Source organism: Mercurialis annua, linkage group LG2, assembly GCF_937616625.2.
Source record: "Mercurialis annua linkage group LG2, ddMerAnnu1.2, whole genome shotgun sequence".
In the NCBI taxonomy this organism is placed as follows: Eukaryota; Viridiplantae; Streptophyta; class Magnoliopsida; order Malpighiales; family Euphorbiaceae; genus Mercurialis; species Mercurialis annua.
In genome coordinates this window covers 54151520-54165732 of record NC_065571.1, presented here as the reverse complement: position 1 = coordinate 54165732, position 14213 = coordinate 54151520, and the positions used below count along the sequence as shown (strand labels likewise).

At 33.2% G+C, this 14213-nt stretch overlaps 4 protein-coding genes and 1 long non-coding RNA gene across 6 annotated transcripts; 3 read left to right on the top strand and 2 right to left on the bottom strand.

Moving 5' to 3' along the window:
- On the top strand, positions 1 to 1949 carry LOC126667139 (1-aminocyclopropane-1-carboxylate oxidase 1). The gene is made up of 3 exons (XM_050360104.2): positions 1 to 352; positions 435 to 658; positions 1342 to 1949. The coding sequence occupies exons 1-3, from the start codon at positions 251 to 253 to the stop codon at positions 1928 to 1930; spliced, it is 915 nt and encodes a 304-aa protein (XP_050216061.1). The 5' UTR covers positions 1 to 250; the 3' UTR covers positions 1931 to 1949.
- Positions 1950 to 2220: 271 nt separating this feature from the next.
- LOC130015151 (uncharacterized) lies at positions 2221 to 4492 on the top strand. Of its 2 annotated transcripts, XR_008790143.1 has the most exons (3): positions 2221 to 2515; positions 3339 to 3419; positions 3636 to 4492. It is a non-coding gene; the product is annotated as an uncharacterized LOC130015151 (long non-coding RNA). The 2 variants fall into 2 exon arrangements; XR_008790142.1 differs by lacking the exon at positions 3339 to 3419.
- Positions 4493 to 5227: 735 nt separating this feature from the next.
- Positions 5228 to 6780, bottom strand: LOC126666945 (uncharacterized). The gene has a single exon (XM_050359873.2). The coding sequence runs from the start codon at positions 6720 to 6722 to the stop codon at positions 5235 to 5237; it is 1488 nt and encodes a 495-aa protein (XP_050215830.1). The 5' UTR covers positions 6723 to 6780; the 3' UTR covers positions 5228 to 5234.
- A 1904-nt stretch (positions 6781 to 8684) lies between these two features.
- LOC126669093 (tetraspanin-2) lies at positions 8685 to 11050 on the top strand. The gene is made up of 2 exons (XM_050362421.2): positions 8685 to 9375; positions 10461 to 11050. Exons 1-2 carry the CDS (start codon positions 8878 to 8880, stop codon positions 10770 to 10772), a joined length of 810 nt encoding a protein of 269 aa, XP_050218378.1. The 5' UTR covers positions 8685 to 8877; the 3' UTR covers positions 10773 to 11050.
- A 523-nt stretch (positions 11051 to 11573) lies between these two features.
- LOC126669092 (uncharacterized) lies at positions 11574 to 14083 on the bottom strand. Its single transcript, XM_050362420.2, has 8 exons — positions 13819 to 14083; positions 13396 to 13463; positions 12876 to 13023; positions 12705 to 12785; positions 12352 to 12438; positions 12138 to 12223; positions 11834 to 11954; positions 11574 to 11729 (listed from the first exon to the last, which is right to left on the bottom strand). Exons 1-8 carry the CDS (start codon positions 14053 to 14055, stop codon positions 11652 to 11654), a joined length of 906 nt encoding a protein of 301 aa, XP_050218377.1. The 5' UTR covers positions 14056 to 14083; the 3' UTR covers positions 11574 to 11651.
- Between the last annotated feature and the right edge of the window lie 130 nt (positions 14084 to 14213).

The following is a 14213-nucleotide window of genomic DNA, read 5'->3' as shown; positions in this document are numbered from 1 at the left end:
GAAAGAGCTGAACTGAACTGACTTCCGATTAACAGTCAGATTGGTTGAACCAGCCAGTCCGGTTTGGTTCTTAAGACACTAATCTGTACTATAATGATAATGTATCCACACAGAGAAGGTGGAAATCCCAAGGGAAGAATCATATCATGTCAAGAAAACCATTGACTTTCTCTAAGCTCTTAGCCTATATATAATTCCCTAAGTAACACATATTTTTACCATCTAAATTTAAATAGACAAAAGGAGAATCATGGAGATTCCAGTGATAGATTTCAGCCAATTCAATAGCGAGAACAGAAGCAAAATGATGGCATTTCTGCACGAAGCTTGTGAGAAATGGGGTTTCTTTCAGGTTCGAATAAATAATATTTGAATATCTTCACCTAAATTTGCATTCTTCGTTGCATCTAACATTAATAATAAGTTTTCTGCAGGTAGAGAACCATGGAATTGACGATAAGCTGATGGAGAAGGTAAAGCAGTTAGTAAATGCCCATTATGAGGACAACTTGAAGGGAGCTTTTTATGAATCAGAGTTAGCCAGAAGCTTGAAAAATAAAGGAAATACAGATGATGTAGACTGGGAAAGCAGCTACTTCATTTGGCATCGCCCGACATCCAATATCCACCAAATCCCAAACCTCCCGGAGGAATTTAGGTAAGTCATCGGATACAAAGTAGGAGTGTGCAAAATCAAACCAAACGGAATAACAAAACTGATAAATTCAGTTTGATTTGATTTTTCAAAAATTAGTTTCTGGTTCGGTTCGTTTTTGCACATAAAGAATTTGAATTAAGTTATAGTACAAACTTAATTGAAAAAACTGAAAAATCAACATAAACCGACTACTTTTGTTCAATGAGGTTCGAAAAAAAATGATATTAATTATTTTAGTTTTTTGGTTCCGTTTGGTTTTGAACATAAAGAAGTTCAGTTAAGTTTTCGTACAAACTGAACCTAACTACCCGAACAAAACGAAAAAAAAAATCAGTTGAACCGACTAGTTTGGTTTGATTTGGTTTGAAAAAATTTAGTTCCCTAGAAATTCAATTCCGTTCAAAAAAATAAAGTTTTGGTTCAGTTTGGTTCAAACCGAATGCAGACCCCTACCTAGAACGGTTGGGTTCTACTTCTATGAAAACATGTTTGCACATTATGAAAAACATGTTCGTTTAGTCTGCATCGAAAGGTGTAGATTAACTTAATCTACACCTTTTCAATCTTAGCCTTTAATATTTAAGGTAAAGGTGTAGATTCAAAGGAACATATCCGCTTTCATATGGCATCTACTTTACACAACATAGAACTTCAACCTATTGACTGATATTTTAAACATGCAGCAAAACAATGGATGAGTACATTACTCGACTAATTAAGCTAGCAGAGAAAATTTCTGAGCTTATGTGTGAGAATCTTGGTCTAGATAAAGACGAAATAAAGGATGCATTTTCAGGAAAGAAAGGTCCTTCTGTTGGAACCAAAGTAGCCAAGTATCCCAAGTGTCCTCAGCCAGAGCTTGTGAGAGGATTACGAGAGCATACTGACGCTGGGGGGATCATATTATTGCTCCAAGATGATCAAGTCCCAGGTCTTGAATTCTTTAAAGATGGAGAATGGGTAGAGATTCCGCCATCGAAAAACAATAGAATTTTTGTGAACACTGGTGACCAACTAGAAGTGTTGAGTAATGGAAGGTATAAAAGTGCTTTGCACAGAGTGATGGCTGACAAGAATGGTAGCAGACTCTCCATAGCCACGTTCTACAATCCCGCCGGAGATGCGGTCATTTCTCCGGCTCCTAAATTATTGTACCCTAGTAGCTACACTTTTCAAGACTACCTAAAACTTTATTCTACCACAAAGTTTTTAGACAAGAGGCCCAGGTTTGAATCTATGAAGAACGTTGTCAATGGTAAATTTAATAAATAACCATGTCTAAAAGTATCAATTCGACAAGTAATAACCTACCATATTTTCTTTATAAGTTTGTAGTACTACTTTCAGCATAAAGGAAATGACAATTCGCGTCTATATTTCAATTTTATCAATAAAGGAAATGACAAATATCTATCTATACTATATTATAATTCTGAACTCTCAAATAACTTTCAACACAATTTATACAAGTGGCACTTTCTAATTGAGACATGTGGACTATCATTAACTCTCTTAACCATAACTTCCATTATTGACCAGAACGAAAAAAAACTCATCAGCGACCTAATAACGTAAAATCCCATTGGCAGACGTTATGCGTCTTTTAATCTTCTCTAGCAAATTGATCTTTGTTAATGTTCAAGCCGTTACACAGCACAACATTCAATCTACTTACATCTACAACGGTATTTAACATCAAAAACCCAACAACATTCAGGTCCATCATCAAAAAATTATAATAAAAAGAACACCAAAAACCTCATCTTCTTCTTTAATCTTTCATAGCACTCAGTTGTAGCAACCAAATTTCGAAAAACCAGAATCTCGGATCGAAAAATATGAAACTCGGAAACTCAGGTCAGACTTAATTTTCAATCTACAAATTTATGTTGTTCTGTATAAATATTATTGAGTTACTATCTCTGACTCGTATGCACATAAGGTGCTCGATTAAATGAGTTCAGGCATTTCTATCGCTAATGGTTCAATCGCAAACAAATCAATGCTATTATAAGAGCCCTATGTTTTTAGTTAGGTCCTAAATTATTCTCTTTATATATTCATGGGTAGCAAGTGAAATTCTGAAATCTTTTTATGTCCCTTAAAGACCTGCACTTTTATTATAAAGACCTGTACTTTTAAGTGTAGACTTTTAATATTTTTTACCAAACATGGAAGATGTGGCATTTGTTTCACATAATTGTGGAACAAAAGGCAAAAATAACGTCTTTTTTGTCAAACAGAGATATAGGTATCTAAAGAGTTAATCTTCTATAAATAATGCAAAGGAAGCTAAAGTTTGGTTGTTGCTGTTATTAGTGTACTGCAGTTGAAAAGGCATTATTGAAAAATGATCCTCATAAACAAACCTCCAAATTCCATTTGTTTAACTAAATTTACTTATGTTGAAATTTAATGAATTTTGTTTATTTTCTCGATTAACTTTCAGAATTGAATAAAAATATATTCATGTAATTGTTTTGTAATATATAGATCTATTGGTACAACTTTAATTTGTACCCTGTTGTAGTGAAGATTAGCAAAAGTACTTGTATTTGTATTGGTGTAAAAAATGTATATACTGAGAGTTACCTAGCTAAAACATTTGGAAAACTAATCTAGCGCAGCACCCAATTGCGTTAAAGAGTAACGATTTATATCTTGTGATTATGCTTACTAGCTAGATTGAAGTACATATCTTCACGGTGAAATAATGGTGTTCGAACAATTTACCTCAGGCTAAAGAAAAGCTTGAAAATTTGTAAGTGTATTTGTGATTTTTTATATCCTGCATGTTCCAATGTTAGAAAGTTTCACAACTTAAGTTCTGTTTTTTATAATATTGAAGGTTGTTTATTTAAATTTGTGCTGAAATTAGTTTATGTTTTGAACTTGTGATCATATCAAAAACTCATGAAGGGACTTGTATTACAAGTTTATCATGAGTTGAAATCTTGTGATTTTGATTTGTATGCAGATGGGAATAACAGACAATTTTGACTATTTGGAGCCTCTATCAAACGTTCCACTTACCACCTAAGTAGCACGGAAACGGAAACGGGAAACGGAAACGATACGAAACGGACACGGGGAAACGAAAGTTTTTCAAAATGAAGGACACGAAACGTGGGGGAAACGTGTAAATAACAAAAATTTAAGGATATATTTATAAAAATATTATTTAAATATTTATGATAATTAACAAAATAATTCAATTTAATGTACTAAATATTTAAAATTTTATAAATATATAAAAAATATAATACAATTCAACACAAATAAGTATATTTGTTGTATTGTGGGCAATACGAATGTAAAATTTATGGGTAACTAGTTAAATTTTTTTATTTGTGGGTAATAATTTTAAATTTTTTACAAATTTTAATTTTTATTATTTACAGAAACGGCCCGAAACGTTTCGTACGGGTGTCCAAGAGTTTCCGGTTTCCGAAACGTTTCCGAAACGGGAAACGCAACTTTATCGAAGTTTCCGTGCTTCTTAGCTTACCACTGTTAACAATAGATGCAAGAATGAAATCCTCGTGTTTTTTTTTTCATTCAATGTTCAAACAATGAGTCACTTATTCATTCCTTCACGCTCACGCTCTCATGTTATTTTAAATTATGAAGTTTCAGCTTTTGTATTAGCATTTTGTTAGTTCTAGAATAGCTAAGATCAACTATGTGTTTGTAAATAGTTCATTGTTGGCTTGCTTATCTCACTATTTTCCATTTGGCGAACATTTAAACCATATTTAAAAGCCAAAAAAAAAAGCACATTACGATGTAAATGGAAATTAAAATGAAGAAACATGAACTGAATTGAAATGTCAACCCTCACCTCTTTCTATAGAAGAATGAAATATTATTCATTTCCTATTTTTATTCTCAAATTGGCATTCAAATTTCTGTGAATATGAGAACAATTGATGTTTATTACCACCATCTTTTTGTATATCATTTTACTCAAAAATAGTTGAAGTTTGTTGGTCTTACATATGACATACCATTATCAATATTGAATCTGCAATTAATTTATTAAAATTGTATTACAAATTATATAAATTATAGCATAAACTGGAATGATCATAATATGCACAAGTTATAAAATATTATGACGCAAACAAACATTTTGACATATGAAATTCTTAAATTGTAAACATATAAAATCATATTTCTCAAATTATTATATACTAATTGTTAAGCAACTTCTAAAGACAATCCACACGTTCATTAAAAAAAATCAAAATTTATTTTAAACATTTCAAATAATATTAGATATTTAAAACCTTAAAACAATTTGAAAAAAATAAAAATAGCTCACACCTGCGGAACGCGCGGGCATCGACCTAGTTTCCAAACAAAGCTAAGTGGTTCAGCTTAAAACTTATATAGAAAATAACAAATAAGACTGCCAAACTCTTGAAATAGATGAGAAAATGGTATTTAAACTGTATGTATTGATCTACAGCTAGAATTATAACAAACACTAAACTATTGAGTAGGGCAGCTCCTATGGTGCATGACTGATTAGACTAAAAGCAAGAGAATAATAATCTCAAAACTGAATTGGAAGCTAGAAGCTGGCTAATTTTGATAATATAGATTTAGTAACAAGAGTATTGGTCTGCTCAACTGCTTTGGTCAGTAAAAGCTTATGAGATGTCAATAGCGAAGAACATTTAGTAACTAAACATAACAAGAAATTCCCGAATCTTAGGGATTTCGAGAACCTTTGAGCAAGTTCATGAGCTTGCAAAACAAGCTGATCAACTGAATCTTGAGTTAACTGAATATTAAGATTCAAAATATTATGTAAAAGTATAAAAATTGATTCTGTCCATACCAGTTCATCGGATATCAAGCCTTTGTGGGAAGGAAGACAAATCAGTTTTTTTTCACTTTCTCCTCTGCATAACAGCTTCTGGCAAAAAGAAGAAACATGGACCGGATGCAAGCATTCCTTGACGATCCTTGTAATCACATCGCATATAAAATTATTGATACCACCAATTCTCATCATCAGTGGAAACAACAATGCATATTCAGCAGCTCTTTGGTGAAGTTTGCAGTAATCTACCATCGCACTCACTAGCACACGAGAAGCTGATTCTTCGAGAACCAGCATCTTTGGAAGAACAATCGAACTAAGAACTTGGCTTGGCCAAGCAAGCTCTTCATGATCACCCGGGTTCAATAAATGAGACATAAGTATCGAAGCAATTTCATCATCTGCTTTCCAAGGTTCAATCAAACCCAGAATCGCAAAGGAATCTCCATGTCCTTTGTCTAAACAGAGCTGGCGAATTTTATTCGCTAATTCTACCATTTTAGAACAAGACTCAAAATTCAAAACCTGAGCTCTCAAAGTAGCTGCAGAATCTCGGATTTCGTCCGTTAACAGAGTATTTATAGGACCATCAATCTCCATTTCCTTCACAGCTTGATCCAAACTATCCCCTGCACATTCTCCGAATTGACTCAATATCGAATCCCGTTGACTGCCAAACAATTCTCTTGAATTCAATTCATCAAGAGACACAGGCAGCCAAGGGAAAACCATCTCATCATCATCCCCTACCTTATCCTTAAGCCAACTAGGCAGTGACTCAAATTCTTCATCACCAAATCTCTCTTCTCCAGAATCCATATTGAAACCAGAAATCCATTCATAGTTCGAGTCAGACAATAGGTCAAGCAGGTTACGAGCAGCAGTGCTCACCCAGAAATCAACCGCTAAACTATCAGTTAAAAGACTCCTGGCTAACCTAGTTAGGTCTCTTTTACAGAACCTCTGATGTTCTAAAGCAAGAAATGACAGAATTCTGGACTGAACCATATCGGGTAACGTCTGTATAAACATGACCCGCTTTGTTGTCGGAGAAGAAGAAGAACTGACGACGGCGTTAATGGGTTTGGTAAGTAAAGAGAGGAAAGATGAGGTAGTAATTGGGGTTGTTGATGAAGATGAGGCATTGAATGATTGATTTAACCAAATAGAAGCTTCGGTTTCTGGAGTTGAAGAGTTGAGAAATATGTGGAATAATGGAATCCATTGCTCCATGATTTTTCTCCGTCGTTGTTTCTCAATTCTGTTTGCCGGGAAATATATTGTGGACGCGGGAAGTAACTGTTAGAGTAACCTGGGCCTGAAAAACACCGTTCAAATGGGCTTGTACTTTTTGTCCCTAAGCCCGAGTAGTCTCAGCTTTTGAAAACCAAACCGGTGGCTGAAACGCTTTGATCACTGATTTATGGTTCAACCAATTTACTTTATAGTAGTATTTTCTCCGTTCTTATTTAATTGTTTCTATGAGATAAATTATTAATTTTAAAATAATTTGAAATTACATAAATATATTAAAATTAATAAAAACTTATTTATTAATTTTACTGATGAAATGTTTAACTTTATAAATAAATTGCCTATTTAATGGGATGGTTTGATATTTAGAGATTTTAAAGTGTCGTTTATTAATGACAAATTTATTTATTCATTTAAGGCAAAAATACTTAAAAAAAACCCCACATTTGACTTTGTTTTCAATTGCACCACCACGTAGGAGAATTTTCAATTACACCCTATTTAGGGTTTTCAGTTTTCGTCTGTATCCCAATTGACTAAAATGACCTCTTTTTATTTAAAAAAAAGTTTAAATTAATCCTTCATATACTAATTTATTTGTTTTTTCAAATGGAAAAAATAATAATACAATCCCTCTATTTAGTTAGTTTTAATAATTTTATCATTAAATTAATTAAATTATCAATTTTTTTTATTTTGGGTACAGATGAAAACTGAAAATCCTAAATAGGGTGTAATTGAGAATTCTTTTAGGTGGTGGTGGAATTGAAAAAAAAAATTAAAGATGGGGAAGTTTTCAGTATTTTTGCCTTCATTTAAATAGATAATTAAAACATAAAGAGAGTAACTAGATTAAAAAAGTATTAATAAGTTGCACTCTAATAAATAAATAAAAAATTAGATAAATTTTAGGATTTAATTAATTTAATTATTTTATTTTTATAATTTTTATAATTGAAATTTTTTAAATTGCATCTTTAATTTTAAGAAATAATCAAGCCGAACTAACTTTTAATTTTGCAATAAAATTCAATTGAATTTATCGGTTCAATTCGATTTTTATTTTGCGGGGTTAAAGCATCCGACCTTGAAGACCGGGACATGGACGGCAACCGCCACATTCGTACGAAACTTTAATTTATAAGAACCGTTGAACGAGGCCACAAAAATTGTTCATTATTTACTCTATTATGTCTGTTTGTGCATTTGAGATGATAAGTGGAACTTAGAGCTTGCTTTTGCTCCTTTTCATGAATTGTTCAATGAAATGTGCATCATTTCCAAGCAAATTTATCGTATCAAGCTAACATTTATCTCTAAAAAAATCAGCTATAACCATTTCCCCCCTCGTTTTTGGAGTGTAATCGGGTCGAGTTGAAACAATATCAAATTTAATATTGATTCGATTCTAAATTTAAAGTTTAAAATTCGAATTGAACTCCTCTAAAAAAAATCGATTTAAACTTGATTGGACTTTATTCTAAAAGTTTGAGTTCATATTTGGTAGGTAGATGGTAGAATAATTGAGACTCGAATACAACTAGACTTAATTATTTATATAAATATTTTAAAATTAAATTTTAACATAAATGTAAAATATTACTATTACAAATAAATATAATTGCAAAGAATAAAAACATAAACTAATTAAAGCTCGATTAGTTTTGCGAGCGTAAAGACCAAATAATCCAATGTCTGTATTCTGACTAAATAATTAATTTGGAAAAAATTATTGTACGTAACCGCTGCGCCATGTCATTTGTGCAACAAACCAATTGTGTGTTAGCCATGTGGAAAATTAAATATTAAAAAAAATGAGTAATAATTAAAAGATTCCCTACCACAAATGCTCATTAGTTTGATGTAAAAATGACGTGGCGCAACGGTTGAATGGGATAAACACTCTTAATTATGTAGCTCAAATTCAAATAATATTAATCAGATCGATTTCGAGTCAATCGAGTTGGCTCGACTCGATCTTTCTTATCTTTACTTCATAAATACAAATACATACAGTGATCAAACCACCACACATCACTCTTTTCACAGACAGTAGTAACACTCTCTAGAACTAAAATTTACTCAAATTCACATTACAAAACTACCCATACCCGCCGGAACCAGAACCACCGCCATGGGACTAGCCAACAACATAACAGCAATCCTAAACTTCGTAGCATTTCTCTGCTCAATCCCCATCATAGCCTCCGGCATATGGCTCGCTTCAAAGCCCGACAACGCCTGCGTCCACTACTTCCGATGGCCGATAGTAATTCTCGGCACGCTCATCCTCCTCGTCTCCCTCGCCGGATTCGTGGGCGCTCACTGGTACAAAGAGACTCTCCTCGCATTCTACCTTTGCTGCATGGCAATTCTCATCGGACTTATTCTGATCTTGCTGGTGTTTGCCTTCGTGGTCACACGAGCCGATGGCGGGTATGCGGTGGCCGGTAAGGGCTATAAAGAGTATAGGCTTGACGGGTTTTCTTCTTGGTTGAGAAATCATGTGGTGGATAGTGGGAATTGGGTTAAGATTAGGAGTTGTTTGAGTGACGGTGAGGTTTGTTCTAAGCTTACTCGTAATTATATTGGTGCTGATCAGTTCTTTGCTGCTCATATTTCTCCTCTTCAGGTAAGTTTTTTTTCGTTCTTTTAATTTTTTATTTCACATTATAAATTTTTTTACTTAGGTTTGGCAATTAACATTAAATTTAAGTTTAGTTTATGAACTTGTTAATTTTTTTTATCAATTAATCCAATTTCTTGATCAATAAGCTACTTGAGGTTATTTTCAAAATTTATACAATTAGTATCTGAGATTAATTGATAAAAAGAGTTTGATTTTTGTGTTAATTGTCTATTGTGTGTAAGTTTAGGGGGGGAATTGATATTGTGAGATATCAGTAGGACATATATGAAGTTACTAATTACTATTGTTGAAATTAACACTTAGAAAAGCATATAAGAATTTAGTGGTCCATAAAGTTAGGTGAGGAACTTTTTTAGATCTTTCAAATCCTTAATCATAAGCATAATCACCATCAGCATGAGTTCATTCATTTTTTTATAGAGAGAAGGTTTAAACCATCAAAATGTCTATGTATTTTCAATTAGTTATTTGCAAGTGTAATACACGCCTCTTTTCCGTCAAAAAAAACTTAGAAAATTAAAATAAATCAAGTACTTGGACAAGATAAAGATAAAAGTTTGAAAATGGACTAAATAAACAATTTTTTTAATTATAAGGGTTTAACAATGGGTTTTGTCTAGAAAGAAACATAGGTAAAGTGGTGTTTTGTGGGGTATTATTAATGATCTAATCATGAAAATGGAAATGCCAAAATAGGTCGTAAATTTAAAGTTTCATAATTTTAAAAAAAGTTTTGAGAAATGAAAACGAAATTTTGGACTCTAATAATAGAATGAAAGGGTTATTGCAAGGATCCCAAGTTGTTTGTGCCAATTAGATTGCCTACCAACTAGATCATTATGAAATTTAGACCCAATAAAAGCAATTTTTCTTGCATTATTAGGGTCACAAATTTGTCCTCATTGCAAAACATCAAAAAAGAATTGCATATCTAATATCTATGGAGTTTATAAATGGTTGCCAGCTATTATTTTGTATTAGTGTTAGGTGACATAACATGGTGGGGTGCTTTTTTTTTCCTTTTAGCAATTGTTTTAACTTATTTAGTGTAAATTTAAATGTTACAGTCAGGTTGCTGTAAGCCTCCAACAGTATGTGGCTACAATTATGTGAACCCAACACTGTGGTTAAACCCAGCGAACCCAACAGCAGACCCAGACTGCTACTTATGGAACAATGACCAGACTCAGCTCTGCTACAATTGCAATTCTTGCAAAGCTGGTTTATTAGGAAATCTTAGGAAAGAATGGAGGAAGGCTAATGTTATCATTATTGTAGCGGTTGTGGTGCTTATATGGGTCTATCTCATTGCCTGTAGCGCCTTCAAGAACGCTCAAACCGAAGATCTTTTCCGTCGGTACAAACGGGGTTGGGTTTGATCTTGCCTAAGGGTATGCAAAAACTGGATAACCGAACCTAAAGATTCGGTTTCGTTTGTTTGATTATATAAAAAAACGACAGTTTTTGATTCGGTTAAGTTTTGGAAATAGAAAAGTTAGTTAAGTTATAGTGTAAACCAAACCGACTTTTGAACTGAATGCACCCCCCTAATCTTGCCTCGAGTTGTTGCTTTTGGCTCAATGGTGGCTCTTTGTTTGCTTTATTGTAATTCATGAATGTAATCGTTTTCATCAGTGTACATATTCCTTTTTCTTTATACTTTTCTTATCTGTTATGTATGGTCTGATAGTGAACAATGCTCAACAAACCAGCTTTTGATTACAGAATTTAGGGCTAGTTGTGAAATTGGTGATGGAATTGGAAGAAATTTCAGCTCACAAGAATTGGATTCTTCTGCTCTCCCAGAGAATGTTCCTACTGTCAGTCACCCTTTTGCAGTTCAAGAAAAAATAACCAATAGTTATGTTAGCATCATGGGATCAATATTTTAAGTTTTTACATTGACTATATGTCGCCATTATCTCTACACAAGCACATGGTGAACCAAAAAAATCTGTTTTACAACAAATGCGTAAATCCGTAAGAAATCACCGACAAACACCGACTCACAAAGCAGCACTTTTTGATCTTCTAAATCTTCTACTAAAGCTATTGTTAGTCCATTTGTGATTATAATAAAAGAAACTAGAAACTACCAACAACACTATGTTTTGTTTTCTATATCATAATATGAAAAAGTACACATAGGGGATGAGCAGATAAAAGTAAGGATAAGAGGATGAAGAAATATATTTACTTATTGTTATAAATAAATGATAGTATATTTAAGAGATCATACAAAATTTATCCACTTCTGCTCAAGCCGTAGAAGCCTTTCTAGAGTAAACAATGTACATTGGATCTGAACGTCCAGGGTTCGGAGATATGTCAATTGCCTGTAAATAATTGCAACCTCAAGTCAAAATGATGAACAACATTGGCTACTAACAAGCAACACAAAAATTGTATGTATAATGATCTCATACAAGAAATTGCTTACTTGTGGAGGTTCAAATCCTCCTGCATAGTGGAAATATGACCCGACTATCATAACATGATCAGCATCACCGGTGGATGTCCATATTGAGATTGCTTTTGTAAAGAAGCAACGATTGGAAAAGCTGATACGCGACGGAATTTCACAGATTTAGAAATGGTTAAATAAAGTAAATAGGCGAATAAGTGAGAATAACCGAGATTGGGAGTGTTATTGCAAGCGAATTAGTTCGATTTAAAATTTATGCACTTAATGTTCCTCTGTTAACCCAAACCTTAATCAGATGGAACTGTAGGTTAGCTCTCACCTCATAATAGCCAGTCCGCCGGGCTTGAGTATTCGAGCCATCTCTTTAAAAACATCAAGCGGCTTTGTTAGGTAATCAACACTGACCTATAAAATGTTTAAAAAAATGAGCAAAAAATTTAATTCTAGTTCAAATATCAAATTTGAGAAGAAGAATTAATTATTACACTATATGTATCAGACCTATTAGCAAGTGATAGAGAATAACCACATACCGTATTAGTTATGACATCAAAAGAATTGTCTTCAAATGAAAGTTTAGGGTTCACGTTTAAGTCTTGAACAATGTACTCTGTCAAAACCTATAAAGTAAACAGAGTCAATAAAAAAGATTTGTTTGAAAGAAATTGCAAAATTTAAAAGACGGAGAATGAAGATCATTTTCACAATGCTCCAACATCTAATTGAAACTTAAAATTATACTTGAAATTATTAATCAAGAGTTGTAATGCGCTAAAAAAGTTCAATGAGTGGCTAAAATTTAATCTTCGGAAGTAAATGAAGATCTTTTTGTTTTCTCAATGTCTCGCAATATTACTTAGAAAAAAAGGGAACAGTAAGATCTTACAGGATTGCGTTTGAGCTCTTCTTCGTTCATGCCTTGTCCAACTATTCTATCTTGCTTATATCCTTTTGGATAATGACTGACCTACATATCAAAGCCGTAAACAAGGTTCTGTTAACATATCCCACACATAACAACGCATGCTTCCATAATTCTGTATCAGAAATGGCTTACCCAACTGCTACACATGTCTAGGATACTGACTCCTGGTGTGTTGCTTGGAGGGAAAACCTCATTGTAGTACTTTGTCAACGCAGAAATGGCTGGGTCATCAATGTGTGTCACAAATCGGGGAGCTTCATAGAATGAGGAGTCTGGTGACCTAAAATATCAAGTTTTGTTTGTTAGGACTAGGAGATGCAAACTTCTTAAAATGAGTATTAAGGAACCTTTGTGTGAATTAATTTAACCAGCTTCTACATGCTTAAAACTGTTGACTGAAACAAATTCTATCGACTTGAAGTGAACTAGTAGTATAGAATGCTTTGACAGATAATACGTATACATATAGGATGTCACAGCAAACAAAGCGGCAAGGATAACAAGCAAAAGTTCATTCACATGAAGAAACTGTAATATAAGCTTAAAATTCATCAACTGTCCCTAGATAGTCATCGACATAAGAAAGGTCAACGGAAAAGGAAATGAACAAGGTATCTTAGTGAAGTAACAAAGTGTAGCTTAGACTCATTACTCGTCGTAGCGCTGAAAATCCTCCTCCTTGAAGGGAAATTGCTCAGGCCAATCCACATTCTTCAATACCTAAAAATCCGAAAGAGAGTTTGGAAACGGAAAGTAGCAATTAGCATCCAAAATACATGAGATTAATCAAAAGGAGAGCACATTAATCTACTTGTGCTAAATAGTAATTTTTCTTTTATCTCTTTAAGCTGCTAATACCTTTCGATTCTCTTATAGTATATCAAATAATCAATTCTCCAAAAGCTCAAGCTATTAAATAAGGCTACAATTATTACAATCAAGCTAAACCAACACAGTGGATCAATTTCATTACATTTACATTCAATTTCACTAACAAAATCCAATGTCTGTAGAAAAACATGGAAACCAAATAAAATAAAATCAAACTCAAATTAAAAATGGATTAAAATTTCACCTCTTCAATAGCACCCTTTTGCCTAGCAGAAGCAATGAAAGACTTGCCACCACCAACACTACTCATAAATTGTGCCCAAAAAGAAGCTCCTAACCCTAAAACAAGCCTACGTGGCGCTTTAAATCTAGTGTTCAGCTTCCTCTGCGCCTTTGTAGCGACACCAAAATAGTAACTGGGATAAACTGTAGCAAGAATTGGTAGCTTCTGTTGCAGTTTTGGACACATAAAATTTGCCATTTTTTACATTACATTTTTAAACATTTTTATAAGTTATTTATATTTTTTTATTTTTTTTTAACAGAAGTTATTTATCTATTGAGTGTTTTATATGTTGGGTTTTGGTTTAGGATTGCATGGCCACGTATTTCTCCTTTTACCGTACGATGAAACCATGG

Coding starts and splice junctions, on each gene's coding strand:
- LOC126666945 (XM_050359873.2), bottom strand. CDS start 6,722: ATGGAGCAATGGATTCCATTATTCCACATATTTCTCAACTCTTCAACT.
- LOC126667139 (XM_050360104.2), top strand. CDS start 251: ATGGAGATTCCAGTGATAGATTTCAGCCAATTCAATAGCGAGAACAGA. Junction 353..434: donor AGAAATGGGGTTTCTTTCAG/GTTCGAATAAAT, acceptor AGTTTTCTGCAG/GTAGAGAACCATGGAATTGA. Junction 659..1,341: donor AACCTCCCGGAGGAATTTAG/GTAAGTCATCGG, acceptor TTAAACATGCAG/CAAAACAATGGATGAGTACA.
- LOC126669093 (XM_050362421.2), top strand. CDS start 8,878: ATGGGACTAGCCAACAACATAACAGCAATCCTAAACTTCGTAGCATTT. Junction 9,376..10,460: donor CTCATATTTCTCCTCTTCAG/GTAAGTTTTTTT, acceptor TAAATGTTACAG/TCAGGTTGCTGTAAGCCTCC.
- LOC126669092 (XM_050362420.2), bottom strand. CDS start 14,055: ATGGCAAATTTTATGTGTCCAAAACTGCAACAGAAGCTACCAATTCTT. Junction 13,024..13,395: donor GATTTTCAGCGCTACGACGA/GTAATGAGTCTA, acceptor TTGATATTTTAG/GTCACCAGACTCCTCATTCT. Junction 11,955..12,137: donor GGCGGACTGGCTATTATGAG/GTGAGAGCTAAC, acceptor GTCGCGTATCAG/CTTTTCCAATCGTTGCTTCT.